Here is a 22,583-nt window from a genome sequence, read left to right on the forward strand (position 1 = left end):
GAGCCTCCACCACACTCCGGGGCAGAGAGTTCCACTGCTGAACAGCTCTCACAGTCAGGAAGTCCTAGTCTCCAAGGAAGCAGAAAAGAAGCTTGCTCCCATTGGGCATGCGTATTCAGCAGCAGAATAGCAAAGCACAAGGGCAGATGTCTTCACTGTGTCTGGTTGTGATCCCCAGTGAGTTGATGGATGCTCATAAATCAGATTCATGAAGAACAAATACAGATGTGATACAGAACGGAATGTGGGGGATTTGTTCTCCTTTAGTTGAAGCATCCTGAAACATGCGTGTCTGAATGTTTGTGTCTCTCTCTCTTCCCGCACTTCCTCTGGGAATAAGACCTTCATCTCCACTTCTATAGATATGCCTGAAATGTTAAATCATCTCCAGTGGCAGCTTGCTTCAATAGGTTTTCAATAATTTATCATGTTATAGTTTCCAAAACAAAATTAGGGAGGAAAAAATGCTCTGTTTGCTATCGTAATGTTTTCCCGCATTAGTATTAAAGCAATCCAAAAAGCGGCTTCAAACCCACATTGGCAGGAGCACACTGGAAAACAACAACAACTCCAATACATGTTTCTTTCTCCCTTGAAGCAGCATGAAAAGGCACCATTACATTTGATTGCAACTGTCGAAATGTTTCCCTTTTTTGGTTTCATATAAATTGTTTATTTGCTCCAAATTACTGAATCCTCCACATTTTAATTAACCATCTTTTAACAGCTGGCATGCCTGCTTCTGCCATCCTGCTGCAATCTCCAGTTGGAGAATTTCTATTAATCCAATGTCAATATATAGCCTAGTTAATCCTAATGCAGGCCCATTCAGACCAGCTGTAGTTCACAAAAATATCAAATTAAATCACTAAAAGAGTCCTTTAATTTCCACCCACCACACTTTTGGCACAGATGGTCCTGGAGAAATGGAGTCTACTTCAAATTTTTGGGTCCAAAAGATAGTTCCTCATCCAAGACATAGGTGCTTTTTGCTTTCTTCTGCACCAAAACAACACCCTGGCTTTATAAAACTATGTGACATTTCACACAATAACCAGAAATCTTTATTTACATGGCTTGCCATGGGACAGAGAAACTTGTGTCTCCTCCACCACCCCAAAGGGGTGATAAATTGGCTGGAATATACCATGACAATTGGTTTACTGTTTAAAGCAATGCTTTAGGGCAGGAGTCCTCAAACTAAGACCCGGGGGCCAGATGCGGCCCTCCAAGGTCATTTACCCGGCCCTTGCTCAGGGTCAACCTAAGTCTGAAATGACTTGAAAGTACGTAACAACAACAATCCTATCTCATCAGCCAAAAGCAGGCCCACATTTCCCATTGAAATACTAATAAGTTTATATTTGTTAACATTGTTCCTCATTTTAATTATTGTATTGTTTTTAAGTGTTTTTACACTACAAATATGTGCAACATGCATAGGAATTCATTCATGTTTTTTTTAAAAAAAAATTATAATCCGGCCCTCCAACAGTTTGAGGGACTGTGACCTGGCCCCTCTGTTTAAAAAGCTTGTGGACCCCTGCTTTAGGGTTTGGAAAAGTTAGCCGTACACAAGAAACGTTGCCCAGAGGACACCCGACTGCTACACGCAATAACATCCTGCAGAAACTTACTGGCAGTACATGAGGTGCAGAAGAACATCAGCCCTAGCCTTGTCTTACTCAACTGATGAATATGTCTTTCCTGTTTGGCACATGTCTGCCCACGCGAAGCAAGTGAACATAGCATTGACTGAAACATGCAGAATAATCACAGGATATCTTAAACTTACACCTGTTGATAAACTCTACAAGCACCCCACCCCCCACTCCCGATGTGCAATGGGAACTTGCTGCAAACTGTGAGAGAAATAAGATTGAACACTGTGAAAGCCACCCACTGCATGGCTATCAGCCCCCTCCCAGTAGACTCAAATCAAGGAAAAGCTTCACGAGAACCACCACTCCTCCTAATGTCCCCCCAATCAAAGCAAGAGTATCTCTCTGGGCAGCTAAACCAGGAAATCCCAATCGGATGCCCCCCCTCCCCACGAGGGTCTTCCTCTAGGAAGAAACGTTCATTATATGTAACTTGGTTAAACCTTCCATGTTTAACCATTTTATTTATGAATCGTTATGTAAATATCTTCATTCTCTGGATGAAATTTGGCCCAAATACCCGATAGGCCCAAATTTGAATACTGATGGGGATGGTGATGGAGCTGGGGTTGATTTGCGATTTGGGAGTTGTAGTGGCTGGGATTTATAGTTCACCTACAATAAAAAAGCATTCTGAACTCCACCAGTGATGGAACTGAACCAAACTTGGCACACAGAACTCCCATGACCAACAGAAAATAATGGGTTTGGTGGGCACTGAGCTTGAGTTTTGCAGTTGTAGTTCACCTACATCCAGAGAGCACTGTGGACTCAAACAATCATGGATCCAGACCAAACTTGGCATGGATACTCAATATGCTCAGTGTGAACATTGGTGGAGTTTGGGGGAAATAGACCTTGACATTTAGGAGCTGTAGTTCCTGGGATTTATGGTTCACCTACAATCAAAGAGCATTCTGAACCCCACCAATGATAAAATTGGGCCAAACTTCCCACACAGAACTTCCATGACCAACAGAAAATACTGTGTTTTCTGATGGTCTTTGTCGACCCCTCTGACACCCTCCTGGTGGCCTGTCAGGAGTCCCAACTCACAGGTTGAGAAATGCTGCTCTAGAGTAATTGTCTCATGCTCAAATCCCTGCTGAGAAAGCCACAAAAATAAAACAGGCCTCTAGCAGATTTTGCCTAGTTCTCAAAAGAGCAAACAAAATGACAAAAAGGCAACATCCTTTTCCAATTTCTTTCCACAGTGATCTGCGTCCTGCTGTTTTCACCAGGGCTGGAGCTTCTCAAAACGGCAAGCTTCACTGCCTAGCATTTAAACATTATTTTCCTAGTGTCACAAGTGCTAGAGTTATTCAATGGAAAGTGCCCTTTTGGGGTAGTCGTCTCTTTGGGGACAGTAGGATGATAATTGTTGTCCATTATCTCTTAGCTGTCCTGGGTCCCGGCTGCCTAAATCAACCAGCTTTGTTTCCAAAGCTACTGGTAATTAATTCTGGATTTCTCAGGTAGAGATGTGCTTGCGCGGGTGAGTTTTGAACATGTGGCTCCCACCGGGATTCAAGAGTTATAGTTGCTGTAGCAACGTCCCCAGCCGAATGCTGACTGGGCCATACCACTGAATGCCTCTGCGCTGCTCAAATAAGCAGCTTTTATCCCTCTTCTGTTAGATCCCTGGCTTTTCATCTGTCAATGAGAAGGAGATAACTATTAGTGAGATTTATGCCGCCATGTCCTAGTTAGACTTCCAGAAAATGTTTCATCGGAAAAAGCTGATTACGGATCTGAGGTCCAATAGTTTTCATTGTCACAACTGGCATTTTGCATTTCCCCCCATTTGCAAGTCTTCTGAAGTTACCTAGAGAAGTGTTTCTCAACCTTTCTAATGCCGCGTCCCCTTAATACAGTTTCTCATGTTGTGGTGACCCCCAACCATAAAATTATTTTCGTTGCTACTTCATAACTGTAATTTTGCTTCTGTTTGGAATTGTAATGTAAATATGTGGTATGCAGGATGTATTTTCATTCACTGTACCAAATTTTGCACAAATACCCTATATGTCCAAGTTTGAATACTGGTGGGGTGGGGGGGGGGTGATGTTGTCATTTGGATGTTCTAGTAGCTGGGATTTACAGTTCACCTACAATCAAAGAGCACTCTGACCTCCACCAATGATGGAATTGAAACAAACTTGGCACACAGAACTCCCGTGACCAAGGATAATACTGGAAGGGTTTGGTGGGCATTGACCTTGAGTTTTGGATTTGTAGTTCACCTACATCCAGAGAGCACTAGAATCATAGAATCAAAGAGTTGGAAGAGACCTCATGGGCCATCTGTTTAAAAAGTTTGAGGACCCCTGGTATAGACAGCTATTTTGATGACTGCCGTAAAGACCAAGGTGGGGCCACATACCATTCCATGTACCAAAGCTGACTGTAGGTCAGCTTAGGGAAGCTCTAGGTGCTCTTCCTGCCTATTACAGGGAAAACCAGCTGATTCCTAATCCATCTAAAACACAGACATGTGCTTTTCATCTCAAGAACAGACAAGCATCCCGAGCTCTGAGGATCACCTGGGAAGGAATCCCACTGGAGCATTGCAACGCACCCAAATACCTGGGAGTCACTCTGGACCGTGCTCTTACCTACAAGAAGCACTGCCTGAACATCAAGCAAAAAGTGGGCGCTAGAAACAATATCATATGAAAACTGACTGGCACAACCTGGGGATCACAACCAGACACAGTGAAGACATCTGCCCTTGTGCTATGCTACTCTGCTGCTGAGTACGCATGCCCAGTGTGGAACACATCTCACCACACTAAAACAGTAGATGTGGCTCTTAATGAGACATGCTGCATTATCACGGGGTGTCTGCGCCCTACACCACTGGAGAAATTACACTGCTTAGCCAGTATTGCACCACCTGACATCCATTGGGAAGTAGCAGCGAATAGTGAAAGGACCAAGGCATAGACATCTCCAGCTCATCCCCTGTTTGGGTATCAGCCAGCACGTCAACGACTTAAATCAAGAAATAGTTTTCTAAGATCTACAGAGACACTCGCTGGAACACCCCAGCAAGTGAGAGTCCAAAAGTGGCAGGCTCAAACCCAGAACCTCAACCAATGGCTGATACCAAATGAGAGACTCCCCCCTGGGCACACAGAAGACTGGGCGACTTGGAAGGCACTGAACAGACTGTGCTCTGGCACCACAAGATGCAGAGCCAACCTCAAGAAATGGGGCCACAAAGTGGAATCCAGGACATGCTAGTGTGGAGAAGAGCAAACCACAGACCACCTGCTGCAATGCACCCTGAGCACTGCCACATGCACAATGGAGGACCTTCTTGCAGCAACACCAGAAGCACTCCAAGTGGCCAGATACTGGTCAAAGTACATTTAATCAACTACCAAACTCGCAAATTTTGTATTTGTCTGTTTGTTTGTTTTGTTTTGTTAGAAATGTAATACAATTGACTGGTTGCCCTGACACGACAAATAAATAGCTTAGGGAGCATAAAACAGATCCACTAACATGCAACAATTTGTAGCTATTTCCTTGCATTTGACTTTTGAGGCAACCAACTGCCTCAATTTACACAATGATAGGCCAAGCTAGCCCGAATCTGCAACAGTGTTGAATAAAAGGCCCAAAGGCTCTTCATGCCCCATATGCAGAAGACAGATAATAATATAAAAATAGAAAGATAGCAGAAATGCAGAAAATCAGGAAACAGAAGGAAGGAAGAAACAAGTAAAATTAATTGTTCTGTTTGGATTGAATTTCTAAGAGTGAAACATGTGGGATGCATTTGAAAAGTCCACTTTAGAGCTACAACTTGCTAACTCCAACTCTCCTCTTAAAGTAAGGTAAAGGTTTCCCTTTGAGATTAAGTCTAGTTGTGTCCGACTCTGGGGGGGGGGGGGGGTGGTGGTGGTGCTCATCTCCATTTCTAAGCCAAAGAGCCGGTGTTGTCCGTAGATGTCTTCAAGATCATGTGGCGGACATGACTGCATGGAGTGCCGTTACCTTCCTGCAGAAGCTGTACCGATTGATCTACTCGCATTTGCATGTTTTTGAACTGAAAGGTTGGCAGAAGCTAGGGCCAACAGTGGGAGCTCATCCTGCTCCCGGATTCGAACCACTAACCTTTCGGTCAGCAAGTTCAGAAGCTCAGAAGTTTAACCCGCTGTGCCACTGGGGGCTCCTAGCTCTGCTCTTTCCATACCACAAAGTGCAGGACATTGCACAATCTTCATGGATTCCTCCAAAATGGCGAAGGGTGCTGCCTTTATTCATGGTTCATTTCCCACCTAACTGCAGATCAAAACCAAAATAGATAACAGAAATTATACATGCATGTGGCTTAGACCAACCTTGGCACAGAGGAATGGCTTCGTTCCAGCGGAAGTAGCCCTGCGGGTGCCTTGAGCACATGGAAATGCTGTGGCCCACGAGGCGGTAGCCGGCTTCACAACCAAACTGGATGGTGCTTCCAGGCTGAAGGCCAGTGTGGCTGAGGATGGAGCCAAAGAGAGGAGGAGATGGAAGGCTGCAATACGGGGCTGGAGGAAGGGAGAAAAGGGACATGCACATAGACAGAGTCAAAGGGATGAAACCATGTAAGAAAACAAAGAGAAGACATGGCTTTGTTTCTATCCATCATTTACAAGCCTTAATTCTTGCAAAAGTCTCGATTTGCTAGCCACATTCCAAATTAATTTTGCAACTTTCCATCTTTTCAGCTATTTTAAAATCCCCCAGTTAGCTTTTAGACCTTCAGTCATAGCTACCTCCATTGTACAGCCCGAGTTCAAAGTGCAAAAGTATTTGGAACATAAACTCAGCACTTAATGGTGCTTCCCTGTAGGCTCAGGCAAAAGCAAACAGCTGCAGTCTCTCTTAGCTTCTAAATTCATCACTTTGCCTTCTTGGCCACATTTATTTATGTACTTACAGTATTTATATTCACAGAATCATAGAGTTGTAGGAGACCTCGTGCACCATACAGTGCAACACAATTCTGCCAAAAACCAGGAAAATGGCATTCAAAGCACCCCTGACAGGTGGCCATCCAGTCTCTGTTTAAAAGCCTCCAAAGAAGGAGCCTCCACCACACTCCGAGGAAAGGAGTTCCACCGCTGAACAGCTCTCACAGTCAGGAAGTTCTTCCTCATGTTCAGGTGGAATCTTCTTTCCTGTAGTTTGAAGCCATTGTTCCACATCCTAGTCTCTAGGGCAGCAGAAAACAAGCTTGCTCCCTCCTTCCTATGTCTCCTCTCAACCTTCTCTTCTGCAGGATAAACATGCTCAGCTCTTTAAGCCAATCCTCATAGGACTTGTTCTCCAGACCCTTGATCATTTGCGTCACCCTCCTCTGGACACATTCCAGCTTAGAGTCAACCTCTCCCTTCAATTGCGGTGCCCAGTGTGATTCCAATTGTGGTCTGACCAAGGCAGAATAGAGGGGTAGCATGACTTCCCTAGATTTAGACACTACTATCCTATTTATGCAGGCCAAAATCCCATTGACTCTTTTGCCATTGCATGACATTGTTGGTTCATGTTTAACTTGTTGTCCACAAGGACTCCACGATCTTTTTCACACGTACTCCTGTCCAGCCCCCTTCTCATCCTGAAAAGGACTCAGTAGATCAAAGAACACATATACAGCAAACATTCAACGCACTGACGGGACAGACAACTATAGAGGTATATATAGACTTTCCCATCTTCAGCATCTTGGAGGCTGTGCTTGTTTCCAGCCAAGGGGTGTGTGTGTTTGTGCTGTCGCTCCATCTTCCCTTCCAAAGAGCTTTGTTCGTAAACTTCCTCCTTGATCAACTCACCTGCATTTTTTCTGGCATTCCCTTATGGGTGCCTTAAATACCTCCCCGCTTAAGTGGTACCTATTTATCTACTCACATTGCTGTTTTTGAAACTGCTAGGTAGGCAGAAGCTGGGCTAAAAGCCAGGAGCTCACACTGACTCAGGCTTCAAACTATCAACCTTTTGGTTAGCAAGGTTTACTGCAGCAGTTTTTTTTCCTTGTCAGGAGTGACTTGAGAAACTGCAAGTCGCTTCTGGTGTGAAAGAACTGGCTGTCTGCAAGGACGTTGTCCAGGGGATGCCTGGATGTTTTTGATGTTTTACCATCCTTGTGGGAGGCTTCTCTCATGTCCCCGCATAGGGAGCTGGAGCTGACAGAGGGAGCTCATCTGTGCTCTCCCCGGATTTGAATCTCTGACCTGTCGGTCTTCAGTCCTGCCAGCACAAGGCTTTAGCCCAGGGGTACTCAATCTTTTTAAACAGAGGGCCAGGTCATAGTCCCTCAAACTGTTGGAGGGTCGGATTACAATTTGAAAAAAAAAATGAATTCCTATGCACAGTGCACACATCTTATTTGTCGTGCAAAGAACAGTTAAAAACAATACAATAATTAAAATAAAGAACAATTTTAACAAATATAAACTTATTAATATTTCAGTGCGAAGTGTGGGCCTGCTTTGGCTGATGAGATAGGATTGTTGTTGTTGTTGTTGTTGTGTGCTTTTAAGTCATTTACCCAGCCCTCGCTAAAGCAGGGGTCCTCAAACTAAGGCCCGAGGGCTGATATGGCCCTCCAAGGTCATTTACCCGGCCCTCGCTCAGGGTCAACCTAATTCTTAGGTTGAGCGAGGGCCCTGAGCGAGGGCCGGGTAAATGACCTTGGAGGGCCATATCAGCCCTCGGGCCTTAGTTTGAGGACCCCTGCTTTAGCGAGGGCTGGGTAAATGACTTAAAAGCCCTCGGGCCTTAGTTTGAGGACCCCTGCTTTAGCCCTGAGGTCTCCTATTAAAGCTGGCGGTTAACCTGCTGTGCTAAAGCCCGGTCCATGTGTCTCAGTTTTCACCTGTGAAATACTGGAGAGTGAGCAAACCTTTCAAAACTGACAGTTTTTGAGATAAGCTTCTTGGGAATAGCAACACGTATTGTCATGCTTTAAAACACCATACACTTGAACAGTGCGACATAGCAGTCTATTTATAACTCGAGGCTTAGCAAGATTTCATTGGTTTAGCTTCTTAAAAAGCAAACCCTTTAATATCTTGATTGCTTGCCTTTAGACCTTGTTGAACAGATCCACATGCCGTCTAATCCAATTTCCCATCTAAAACATTCTCTCCATATGGCTTACATAAACAAACAAATACATTTACATATTTTTCAGACTATTACAACCTTGCAGTTCACTATATCAACCGCAACAGCAGTTTGGAAAAAAAAAGAAAAGGTAAAGCTGAAAACAACTGGTGACTTTATCAGCAGCTAAATGCCCCGGGGATTGGTGGGACAGTAAATTACTATTCAAGCAAAATATTTATCAGAAAACTACGGTAAACTATATGCTGGGTATGTTGAACCAAGGAATTTCAGAACTTGTTATATAAACAGCAAGAATTCCCAAGATTGTTCTTCCGGCTTTGTTTTCTCTTTACATTTAAAGGAACCGGAAATCAAGTTAGGAGGCCTTTCACATTACAGATTAAGTCTCCTTCAGTCTAAATGCTTGGGACTGGAAGTGCTTTGGGTTTTGTTTTGTTTGTTTTGTTTTTTGGGGGGCGGGGTTAGATTATTTTGGGATTTTAGTGTTCCTGTATTTGCATATAAGCACATTATGAGATGTCTTGGAATTGGAATGCAAATCTAAACATGAAATTCATTCATGTTTTTTATGTACCTTCGACACATAGTACGAATGTCATGTTTACACAATATTTTAAATCATTTTGTATATGAATGTTTGTGTACACTGAACCACCAGAAAGCAAAAATGCCCATCTTAGCCACCTGGATGGAGAATTTTTGGATTGGAGGCTCAACTTCTACATATTTAAAGTGGGATGATTTCATTTTATCTGCTAAGACTGTACCAAACTTTTTAAAAGTACTGAAGTACCCCTTTCTAAACTGCAAATCCTGTTTCCATGTGATAGAACCATGCCAAGTAAAGTTGAATCAGAGCAGTACAATTACAGAGTATGCAAAGCCTAAAGGGAACTATGGGCCTGTCTCTGTTATTCAGGCATGCAAATCTACATTAAGTTAAATGTATTGTCGAAGGCTTTCATGGCCAGAATCACTGGGTTGTTGTAGGTTTTTTCAGGCTGTATGGCCATGGTCTAGAGGCATTCTCTCCTGACGTTTCGCCTGCATCTATAGCAAGCATCCTCAGAGGTAGTGAGGTCTGTTGGAATTAGGAAAAAGGGTTTATATATCTGTGGAATGACCAGGGTGAGACAAAGGACTCTTGTCTGCTGGAGCTAGGTGTGACTGTTTCAACTGACCACCTTGATTAGCATACAATAGGCTGACTGTGCCTGGAGCAAACTTTTGTTGAGAGGTAATTAGATGTCCCTGCCTGCTTTCTCTCTGTTGTTGTGCTGTTGTGTTGTTGTTGATGATGGGAATCAAGGAACATGAAAGGCACTGCAGACTACTTCAACCAGAGAAATCAGCCATAGCAGAGCACCTGATGTACCAACATGGACGCAGCATTTTATTTGAGAACACAGAAATGCTGGACCACTCTCACAACCACCATGTCAGACTACACAGGGAAGCCATTGAAATACACAAGCATGTGGACAATTTCAACAGAAAAGAGGAAACCATGAAAATGAACAAAATCTGGCTACCAGTATTAAAAAAGCTCTAAAATTGCAACAGCACAACAACAGAGAGGAAACAAACTAGGACATCTAATCACCTCTCAACAAAAGTTTGTTCCAGGCACAGTCAGCCCATTGTATGCTAATCAAGGTGGTCAGTTGAAACATTCACACCTAGCTCGAGCAGACAAGATACCTTTGTCTCACCCTGGTCATTCCACAGATATATAAACCCTTTTTCCTAGTTCCAACAAACCTCACTACCTCTGAGGATGCTTGCCATAGATGCAGGCGAAACGTCAGGAGAGAATGCCTCTAGACCATGGCCATACAGCCCGAAAAAACCTACAACAACCTACATTAAGTTTCTTCTCAAAGGTAGAAACAAATATTTCCAGCAATTTAATTTGTAGAAGGAGAAAGCCTCTGAAAACCAGATTGTTTTCAAAGATTATTTGCAATTCGGGGTGCATTGTGCAAAAAATGGTAGTTAATTTGTTCAGAAAACAAAATTTTAGGTACAGAAAACAGCCTTTTCGGCAAAGAAATGCTGCATTTTCTGCATGGAAAACTTTCAGCACACAATAATAATAATAATAATAATAATAATAATAATAGTAATACAATAACACAATAAAATACATATACAAACACCATAAAAACATTAAAAACATAACACCACCTACAACCAACAACCAGTAGCTGAGCACTGTGGACATATTCAGCACGGAAAGGGCAGGGCAAAGCCTTGTGCAAAACAACTGCAAGTGCCGGGCTGATAGTAGAATGCAAGAGCCAGGTATTAAGTTAGAGCTAGAAGGGCCAATTAGTCAATTACTGCAATACAACTACAGGAGAGGAGCTGATATAAAGTGCAAGAGCCAGATATTAAGTTTGGGCTAAAAGGGTGAAATCACTAGTGAACTGGTTAAGCAAAGGCACATTGGAACAGTCACACTTTTAGGTCTTTACGGAAAATGGACAGGGTGGACACTAATCTAATCTCCTTGGGGATAGAGTTCCAGAGCCGAGGGGGCCACCATCAAGAAGGCCCTCTCTCTTGTCCCCACCAACCGTGCTTGCAATGGAGGTGGGAGTGAGAGAACGGCCTCTCCAGCAGATCTTAAAGTCTGCACAGGATCATAAGGGAAGATGTCATTGCAAATATTAATTCAAATACTAATTCAAATGTGAAAGATACTATTTTCTATACAACCCCTCTAAGTGTGAATTTCATGCAGAACAAAACCCTGACTACAGCTTTTTTTCTGTGCAGAAATCAACATTTTCTGTCCAGACATCAAGAGCTATACATCAAATATTATTTTCCAAGCCAAAAACGCCTTTTCAGAAAATATTGTTTTCAGGGTAATTTAGATCAATTCAGGATTCTTCTCATCAAGATTTCTCAATGCTCAAAAATGATGTGAGGGTTTTTTGGACATTTTTGAATCTATATAAATAAAAATGTAATGTTCATTTGTGGAATTAGGATAACTCAAAAACCACTGGACAAATTGACACCAAATTTGGACACAATACACGTATCAAGCCAAAAAGTGACCGTCACTCATAAAAACACTGAAAAACACAGCAGAAAAGACTTAAAAAGCTAAAAAAAAATGCATTACAACAAGTGCAAAACCACATATATATCACAAGCACACATATATACACATATACACAAATATATACACACATACACAAACACACACATATATACAGACTGTGCCACAGCAATGTGTGGCAGGAGACGGCTAGTATTTCAATATATTCTTTCCATACAATTGGCACTATAACCTACTTATTCATTCATTCATTCGTTCATTTTTTTGTTCATTCTTTCATTCATTTCTTTGAATGGGAAGCTTGGTGGACAGATTTAAAGATGGGCTTAAAGTCAACCTTAAAAACTGTGGCATAGACACCGAGAACTGGGAAGCCCTGGCCCTTGAGCACTCTAACTGGAGGTCAGCTGTGACCAGCAGTGCTGTAGAATTCAAAGAGGCACATAAATGAGGGTCATTTTCTGATTTTTGCCCTCCTCCTCTTATCTTTTGTTGTTTGAGCCTTCAAAGTGGCCATGTCCAGGCCTCGAAAAGAGCAGTAAGGCAATGGAAAGAAACCACAAACAATTTCAGAGGAACAAAGCAACCATTGTTGGCTTTCATTCAGCGAAACCAAAACATAATTTCTGCCAATTAAATATTAATTCATTCATTTATGGAATAACAGCATTAACTTATTTATGACACATTTATATGTGTCCCTGTCTCGAGTTTGATTGCTTTTCATTAAGTAATTAAAATTTGCTTTGTTCCAAGAGCGGGTTGTTTAATTTTAAGGGATTCTTTGCCAAACATTCAGTAATTGCTTTTATACAGGGGGAGTAATTAAACTTCATCTGAAACCAGGACCGGTACAAAATGCCCACACTGAGAATCTTAATGGCAAAACTAGTTACTGTTTCTCTTCTGAAAAAGCCAATTCTTTTCTCTCATTTTTTAAAGAAAAGTAACAACATCAACAATTTAATGAGAATTTTTTTCCTTATTACGCAGAGGGGCAAAAACAATGACAAATAAGCTTGGACAGTTATGTCGCTCCTGTTTATTGCATTGCCTTGAAACCCCCTCCCAAGAAGTTTCAGAAGATTGGAAGGCAAGAAAAGAATAGGCGATTTTCCCACTTCTTTCACATCTTCACAGTTGTACAGAGTATGCCATTCAAATTCAGAGCATCACATATGACAATATGGATTGGGCCTGGGCATTAGCAAAATGCTTTTGGCATTGCATTTTTGTTGTTGTTTGTTTAGTCGCTTCCAACTCTTTGTGACCGCCCGGACCAGCCCACGCCAGAGCTCCCTGCCGGCCGTGGCCACTCCCAGCTCCTTCACAGTCAAGCCAGTCACTTCAAGGATACCATCCACCCATCTTGCCCTTGGTCGCCCCCTCTTCCTTTTTCATTCCATTTTCCCCAGTATCGTTATCTTCTCCAAGCTTTCCAGTCTTCTCATTATGTGGCCAAAGTACTTCATCTTTGTATTGTCAAAGGCTTTCATAGCTGGAATCACTGGGTTGTTGTAGGTTTTTCTGGGCTATATGGCCATGTTCTAGAGGCATTTTCTCCTGACGTTTCGCTTGCATCTATGGCAAGCATCCTCAGAGGTAGTGAGGTCTGTTGGAAGTAGGAAAATGGGTTTATATATCTGTGGAATGACCAGGGTGGGACAACGGAATTTTTGTCTAATGGAGCTAGGTGTGAATGTTTCAACTGACCACCTTGATTAGCATTTAATGGCTTGGAAGTGCCTGGGGGGAATCGTTTGTTGATAGTGATTTGATGTGCCTGATTGTTTACTCTCTGTTGTTTTGCTGTTGTAATTTTGGAGTTTTTTTAATACTGGTAGCCAGATTTTGTTCATTTTCATAGTTTCTTCCTTTCTGTTGAAATTGTCCACATGCCTATGGATTTCAATGGCTTCTCTGTGTAGTCTGACATGGTGGTTGTGAGAGTGGTCCAGCATTTCTGTGTTCTCAAATAAAATGCTGTGTCCAGGTTGGTTCATCAGGTGCTCTGCTATGGCTGACTTCTCTGGTTGAAGTAGTTTGCAGTGCCTTTCATGTTCCTTGATTCGTGTTTGGGCAATGCTGCGTTTGGTGGTCCCTATGTAGACTTGTCCACAGCTGCATGGTATACGGTAGACTCCTGCAGAAGTGAGAGGATCCCTCTTGTCCTTTGCTGAACGTAGCATTTGTTGGATTTTCTTGGTGGGTCTGTAGGTGGTTTGTATGTTGTGTTTCCTCATCAGCTTCCCTATGCGGTCAGTGGTTCCCTTGATGTATGGCAAGAACACTTTTCCTCTGGGTGGATCTTCATCGTTACTCTCGTGGCTTGTTCTTGGTCTTGCAGCTCTTCAGTTTAGGTGGTTCAGTTCATCTTGGAGGAGGTGAGGTTCGCAGATTCTTTTTGCATGGTCTGCCAAGGCTTTAATGGTGCTTCTTTTTTGACTTGGGTGATGGTTGGAGTTTTTAATGTAGATATCTATCTGTATGTGTGTGTTTTCTGTAAACAGTGTGACCCAATTGTTGATCTGGTTTGCGGATGACTAGGACATCTAGAAAAGGCAGTCTTCCTTCATTTTCTTTTTCCATGGTGAATTGGATGTTTGGGTGGATGCTGTTAAGATGTTCCAGGAACCTGTTGAGTTCTTCTTCTCCATGGCTCCAAATGGTGAAAGTGTCATCCACATATCTGAACCATATCGTGGGCTTTCTGGTTGCTGTTTCCAGGGCTTGTTTTTCAAAGTGTTCCATGTAGAAATTACCTATGACCAGGCTGAGAGGGCTCCCCATAGCTACTCCATCTATCTGTTCGTAGAATTCATTGTCCCACTGAAAAGTAGCTACCTCTGAGGATGCTTGCCATAGATGCAGGCGAAACGTCAGGAGAAAATGCCTCTAGAACATGGCCATATAGCCCGGAAAAACCTACAACAACCCAGTGATTCCAGCCATGAAAGCCTTCAACAATACACTGACCAAACCACTGCCATCTTGAAACTCATCTTGTAATTCATTGACATCACTTCCCACATCCAAAGCACCCTGATGCTGAAACACAATCACAGGCTGAGCTCCAACAATAATCTTGGTTTTTGGATGTTTAACTGCAACCCAGCTTTTGCACTTTCTTCTTTCACCTTGGTTAGAAGGCTCCTCAGTTCCTCCTCACTTTCAGCTATCAAAGTGGTATCATCTGTATATCTAAGGTTGCTAATGTTTCATCCAGCAATTTTAACTTCAACCTTGGGATTAATCAAGCCCTGCACATCGCATGACATGTTCTGGATACAAGTTGAATAGGTAGGGTGAGAGTTTACAGCCCTGTCACATTCCTTTCCCAATCTTGAACCAGTCTGTTAGTTACCCTCTAACATTTCCAGACCATGCATCGTTTAGCAACATCAGAGTATGGCCAAATGGATGTGATCACAGGGAAATAGGACAAAAGGTTTGAATGAGGAAGAACATGCAAAACTGCAATTTGTTGAAATCTATGTTGTTTTGTTTTTTGTGGATGATTTTCTCCAGATAGATTAAATGTTCTCTCTAGAATCTCAAAGTTCTTCGGTGTCACTCTATGGCCAACCTCCATTGGAAATTGGCCATCAAGTCATGATAGAAGACCTAGAGATGTCTAGAAAATGCCATATAATTGCACTGGAGGATCTAGAGATTTCTAGAGGGGTCTTCTCTAGGAATCTCTAGGTCCTTCAGGGCAATTCTATGTTCAATTTCAGGTAGCAATTGATCACAGAGTCATGCCAGAGCAATGGTTCTCAACCTGTAGGTCCCCAGATGTTTTGGCCTTCCAACTCCTAGAGTTGTAGGCCTAAACACTTGAGGACCCACAGGTTGAGAACCACTGAGCTAGAGGATCTGGAGATTCCCAGCAGCTCTCTCTCAGGTTGAAAAAATAGCAATTTTACATTAATGGTTTCTCCACTTTTGCAGGGATTTTGTGCTCTGAACCTCAGGAAATGTGAATGAATGACTGTATAAAGCTTAGATAAGACCGAAAACAAAAGAGATGTCCCACGGGAAAGGGCAAAATGCTTATCTCCTCTTATTTACTTCAAACAATTTTTGTGCTTTGACAACTGACAGCAATAGATGCAACCTGAGGATGAAGGGGGAAAGTTGGAGGAGAGAGAAACTGGGACAATTTACAAGCAAATGATGAAGTGTGGTGGCAAGGAATTAACTATTTATTTGTCGTGTCAGGGCAACCAGTCAATTATATTACTGTTTCCCCCCCTATCCAATTAACTGTCTCCCTCCCTATCCAAGTAGTATGACTGAAGCTATGAAATCGCAGGGGAAAGGGAGTGAAACTAGGAAAAGAAATGTCACCATAAATTTAGAACTATGGATTTAATTGCACACCTTGATCAATTCCATAAACTTTACAGGTAAAGGTAAAGGTTTTCCCCTGACATTATGTCTAGTTGTGTCTGATTCTGGAGGTTGGTGCTCATCTCCATTTCTAAGCCCAAGAGTCGGCGTTGTCCGTAAACACCTCCAATGTCATGTGGCCAGCATGATTGCACAGGGTACCGTTATCTTCCCACCTGAACAGTACCTAATGATCTACTCACATTTGCATGTTTCTGAACTGCTAGGTTGGCAGAAGCTGGGGCTAACAGCAGGAGCTCATGCTGCTCCCCGGATTCGATCCTGCGACCTTTGGATCAGCAAGTTCAGCAGCTCAGCGGTTAACCCACTGTGCCACTGGGGGCTCCCAGATACTTTTTCCATGGCTGTGTCCTATGGAATCCTGGCCTTTGTAGTTTTGCACTTGAATTCTCCAGTTGGGGAGTATTGAAAGAAGTTTCAATACCCCTCCCTAAACCGCAAAACCCAGGATGGGATATTAGCAGTTAAAATGAAATCATCATAGCACTAAAAAGTATAGCATGAAATAATCCTTAAGCTCAGAAACTGAAATAAAGAACATCATGTCTCAATTTTATGCACCCAGTCCCTCTTGTAGATTAGAGAATTGGTGTTTTGTCATGTTGATTAGTGTGCCATGTTCTCAGTCAGCCTTCCTCCTCCTCCCTTAACAAATTAACTGAAACACAGCAAGGACAGATAGCAGCTTGAATAATACTCCATTTGCAGTGCACTCCCATCTATGAATATTCACCAAAAGCTCATCCTCCCCAACATATGCTAAGATGACATCCAAGAAATTGTAGCTTGGGTGGCAATCTCAATCGCAAAAAAAGAGGAGGAAGAATATATGAGCTAGGCAAGGACATCCTGGTTGTTTTTATACATTACAAAGTGATGCTAGGATTCTGTGTGGGGTTGACTTTCCTGAACTTGATTAAAACGCTATCTCCAGGAATTTCTTAGTCCTCCAGTGCGAGACATGCCGGATGAATCAGAGATTCCAAGACAAATGTTCTTTTATTGACAGTTTTTCACTTTCTTTTTTAAAAAAATATTCTTTATTGAAATTTTCATAAAAGGACACGACTAATTCACAAGGGAAGAGGGAACGAAGGGAGAAAAAAAGAAAAGACAAAAAAAAAGGAGGAAGAAAAAACAACAACAAAAAAACCATGAAAAATACTAAAAGTTGATCTCCTGGTGTCATCTTGGGATCTTTTCAATCATTTCATTTCATATTTAATTCTTCATTTATTCTTCTTTCCCTCTTTTTGTCATATTTCAGTCTTTATTTGTCATTCTCAAATTACTATTTCTTTTTTCTTATTTTTTAAATATTCAGTAACTTCACTCCAGTCCGTTTCTTTCCTTTTAATTTCTTTGTTCTTCAGCAGCAAGAAGGTAAGCTTGTCTAAGTTCCTGATGTCTAACATTTTCGCTACCCAATCATTCTCCCCTGGAATCTTTTCTTGTCTCCACACTTTGGCGTAGCACATTCTTGCGGCTGTTAATGCCAGAAATAGCATTTTGTCTTTGTCTTTATCCAAATTTCTGTCGTACATCCCCAACAAAAAAATCTCCAGTTTCAAGGGTAGCTGTATTTTTAGCATACTTTGGATTTCTTTATGTATTTTCCTCCAGAATTTTCTAGCTTTTTCACACGTCCACCATATGTGGAAGAATGACCCCTCTTTACTCCTGCATTTCCAACGCGTAGTACTCATGTTGTTATAGATCTTTCCTAATTTTGGGGGGGGGTCAAGTACCATCTTTGGGATATTTTGACCCAATTTTCTCTGAGCTCTATTGCATATGTGAACTTTAATCTTTTCTTCCAAATTTCTTTCCATTCTTCTCTTCTAATATTTCTTTGTATGTTTTCATTCCATCTTCTCATGTGGTTTTTCTCCTCCTTTTGTTCCAAATACCAATCTAATCGTTTTTTGTATATCTTAGTTATTAGTTTCTTGTCCATTTCCATAATGTTGTCCCAAAATTCATTTCCTCGTGCAAAACCTAATTTTTTATCCAGTTTAAATTTCTCCTTAATTTGCCAATATTGAACCCATGTTATATTTTTGTCCATTGCGATTAACTCCTGCTGTTCTTTCATTTCTTTCTCTCGTTGTTTATCTTTTAATATTTCTTTATATACGGGCCAATCATTCCATCCTAGACATCTCCTTTGCGTCGCCTCAAGGGGTGAAACCCAGAGAGGTGTTCTATTGTACATTTTTAATCTATATTTTCCCCAAACTTTTAAAATTGCAGATCTTGTAAAGTGATTACCATTTTTTTCCCTTTTCTTTCCCCTTATACCAAATATATTGGTGCCATCCTGCTCTTAGATCTATCCCCTCCAGAGTTAATAATTTCTTTTTCTTTAACATGGTCCAATCTCTGGCCCATGTCAGGGCACATGCTTCAAAATATGTTTTTAAATCTGGGGCTGCCAATCCGCCTTTTTCTTTTTGTTCTATTAGATTTTTATAGTGTATTCTTGGTTTTTTATTATTCCAAATAAATTTCGAAATATCTCTATTCCAACTTTTTATCAACTCCATATTCCTAATTATAGGTAAATTCTGAAATAGAAATATCATTTTTGGTAAGATTTTCATTTTGATAGATGCGATCCTCCCTAGTAGTGACAAATTTGAATTTTTCCAGCTGTCCAAATCTTTTTTAATTTCTTTCCATTTATTTATATAATTATTTTGTAGAAGATGTAGGTTTTTTGCTGTTATCTGGATCTCTAAATATTTTATTTTGGGGACGATTTGTACCTTCCATTTGTTATGTATTTCCTCTTTTTCCCTTTCTCCAGTATTTTTTATTATTGCTTTTGTTTTTTCCAAATTTATTTTGAAACCTGCCACTTCCCCATAATTTTTTATTTCTTCCAGCCAGATTCCTGTTTTTTCCTTTGGATTCTCTATAATACAAATTATATCGTCTGCGAAGGCTTTATATTTGTAATCCAATCCTTGTATTCTAGCTCCCTCTAAAGCCTTCTCTTTTCTTATCCTTTTTAGAAGCATTTCTAGTGATAAGACAAATATTAGGGGTGATAAGGGGCATCCCTGTCTAGTTCCTTTTTCTATTTGTATCGTCTCTGTTTCATGTCCGTTAATTATAATTTTGGCCGCCTGTTTTTCATAAATTGCTTCCACCGCATTTTGAAAATAATATCCCATATCAATCTCCCTCATCAATTTTTTAAAAAAAATGCCAATTGACATTATCGAATGCCTTCTCGGCATCCACAGCCATGAACATTACTTTCTTTTGATGGTAAATTTCGTAATACTCAATCAGATCTATTACTGTCCTCACGTTGTCTTTCTGTTGTCTATTGGGTAGGAAGCCCGCTTGGTCTTCCTCTATGTATGTTTCAAGAATTTTTTTTAATCTTTCCGCTAGAATACTGCTGAAAATTTTGTAATCTACATTAAGTAACGAAATCGGTCGATATTTTTTTACTTCCTCTGGGTCCGAATTTTCTTTATGAATTACTGATATGTTAGCTTGTCTCCAGGAGTTTGGTATTTCTTTATTTATTCTTATATTGTTCATTATTTTCTTCAGATATGATGTGAGTTCTTGTTGGAATATTTTATAATAACCTGATGATAACCCATGTGGGCCTGGTGCTTTATTTGGTTTTAGATTTTTTATTGCTGTTTTTATTTCTAGTTCCGATATTTCCTTATTTAGAATTTCTCTTTGTTTATCCGAGATCTTTTGTATTTTTTGTTTTCCTAAGTATTGATGTATTTTTTCCCTATCAATCTTCTCGTCCTGATATAGTTTCTTATAGAAATTAAAAAATTGGTTCCTAATCTCTTTTTCCTCAGTATATATTATATTTTTGTCTTTTATCTTCGTAATATGGAATTTTTCTATTTTTTTCCGCAATTTGTTCGCTAACCATTTTCCTGATTTGTTTGCGTTCATGAAGTAATTTTGCCTTATATATTTTAATTGCTTCTCTTTCTCTTCCAGTTCCAAGAATTCTAATTGCTTACGTAGATTTTCTAATTTACTTTTAACTTCTTTATTCTTTGGACTTTTTAAAACTTATCTTCCTCCTTCCCTAATTCTCTCATAATTTCATCCATCTTTTTCATTTTTTGTTTATTTCTAAATATTTTTTGTTGCATGAAATGGCCCCGCATTACTGCTTTGCTTGCTTCCCATAGATATGAAATATTTGTCTCCCTATTGTCATTCATTTCAAAATATTCTTTTAATTTATTTCTAATTCTTTCAATATTATCCTCTCTTTTTTTATTAAATTTTCATCTAATCTCTGTCTTCTTATTTTTTCCCCTGTCTCTATCTTTAGCTCTAGTGGGCAATGATCTGAATCCGTCCTCGGCAGGATCCTAAAACTCTTAACTTTCCCTATCATTAGCGTGTTGCCCACATCATATCAATCCTTGACCAATTTTGGAATCTGGTCGAGTAATACGTGTAGTCCTTTTTATTTCCATTTTTTATTCTCCATATATCTCTCAGATTTAATTTTTCCATCATTTTTATCATTATGTTTGGGAGGTTTCCTTTGTCCTTAGTTTTCTTTGTAGTATAATCTATTTTACTTCTATCCAGATCTCTATCTATGACCCCATAATTATTAAATGGTCATACTCCTGGTTCTCTATCTTCTTTTTTAAATTTTTCTGTGAATTTTATCTTAGAGTCATTGGGTGCGTAAATATTGCAAATTAATAATTTCTGGTTTTGTACTTTTATATTTATACCTAGAAATCTTCCCTGTTCATCTTTAAATGCTAATTCTGCTGGGATGTCTTTATCGACATAGGTTACCACCCCTCTCTTTTTCTCTTGTGCTGAGGCTATGAATGACTGGCCCAGATTTTTATTTTCCAAATATCTTGTATGGTCTTTCTTAATGTGTGTTTCTTGTAGTGCTATAATATGAAACTTTTTCTTTTTTAGGTTGTAAAAAACTTTTTCTTTTATTCGGATAATTCAGTCCATTAATGTTATTTGAATACAATTTTAATTCCTTCATTACTTATTTTCTTCTCTCATCCCTTCTTCCTTTTCTCTTCCCTCTTCCTCTGGCTCCTCTCTCTCTTCTTCTTCCTCTTCTTCACTCTCCTCTACTTCACCATCTCTTATCTCATCTTCTTTGGGTCCATCTCGTTCCATACCATTTAAGTCTTGTTCGCAATTACTTCTTTCCATGGTCCTCTCTCGCTCTTCTTTCTCTCTCTCTCTTTTCCCTGTCCTTTCTTCTAGGTCTTTTTTTCCTCATTTTACCTTTTGTAGGGTCTTTACTCTTTTACTTTTCTTCCCTTTTTATCTTTTCTAAAAATTCTTTTGCTCTTTCTGTGTTTTTAATCCAGTATCTCTGGTCTCCATATGATGCCATCAGACCTTCCTCTCGTTCCCATCTGTATCTTATTCTCTGCTTCTTTAGCTCTTCTGTCAGGAAATTGTATTTTCTCCTTTTCGTTAGCACCGTGTTTGGATATTCCTTCAGAATAATAACTTTTTTCCCTTTATAGTATACTGTTCTTCTATTATTTGTTTTTAACACTTCATCCCTTGTAGTTTTCTTTGCAAAGTGCACCATGACATCTCGTGCTACTCTGTTTCTTGTCGCGAAGTTTGTGTTCACTCTATAGACTCTGTCTGTTTGTTCCTGCATTTCCTGATCTGTGTATTCTAGTAATTCAGCTAGGATTTCAATTACCTTATGTTCTCATCTTATGTTCTCTTTTGGATCTTCATCAATGTTTCTCAATCTCAGCTGGAACTCCAATTCCTTCGCCTCCATCCTTTCACATTTTTCTTCTAGTCTTGCTGCTTTCTGTTCTAGACTTTTGATTTTTACTTGTAAGACTTCTTGTGTTTTCTTGATCTCTGTTTTTTCCATCTTTAGCTCTTTAAATTCTTGTTGCATTAGTGTCAACTCCTTTTTGACTCCTCCTATTTCTTCTTTTATTTCCTTTTTCAGATCTGCCATCTGTTCTTGGGATGCTTTCTGTGTCTTGTTTCTCTTTGACTGACTGTAACTCAGTCATCATTTTTTCCGTCATCTTCTCCAACATATCTTTCAGTGTTTGTTCCTCCGCCAGGGAAATTCTTCTTGTGGTGCTTCTGGTTTCCTTCTGTTCTTTGTCGCTCTTCTCATTCTTCTCAGTCTTTTCCGTCTTTTCTGTCTTATTTCTTGTGTTATACATCTTCTAAATATTCAACTGGATTTTTATCTTCACTATATCTCCTTGATTTCGTTTTCTTACTCTTCCTGTATTCCTTTATCTAATTTTGTAGCATAGTAATTATATTTGTTTTAG

The 22,583-nt window shown here is 40.3% G+C and overlaps 1 protein-coding gene across 5 annotated transcripts in view; it reads right to left on the reverse strand.

Annotated features, from left to right (window-relative positions):
• The window catches only part of CSMD2 (CUB and Sushi multiple domains 2), a 984,984-nt gene that overhangs the window by 91,825 nt on the left and 870,576 nt on the right, over window positions 1–22,583 (reverse strand). For all 5 annotated transcript variants that reach the window (XM_067473669.1, XM_067473670.1, XM_060784605.2 and 2 more), the window contains one exon: window positions 6,014–6,202. In XM_067473669.1, the coding sequence (XP_067329770.1) occupies window positions 6,014–6,202 (189 nt within the window). The remainder of the gene's footprint in view (window positions 1–6,013; window positions 6,203–22,583) is intronic.

The sequence above is a fragment of the Anolis sagrei genome, chromosome X, assembly GCF_037176765.1.
Source record: "Anolis sagrei isolate rAnoSag1 chromosome X, rAnoSag1.mat, whole genome shotgun sequence".
In the NCBI taxonomy this organism is placed as follows: Eukaryota; Metazoa; Chordata; class Lepidosauria; order Squamata; family Dactyloidae; genus Anolis; species Anolis sagrei.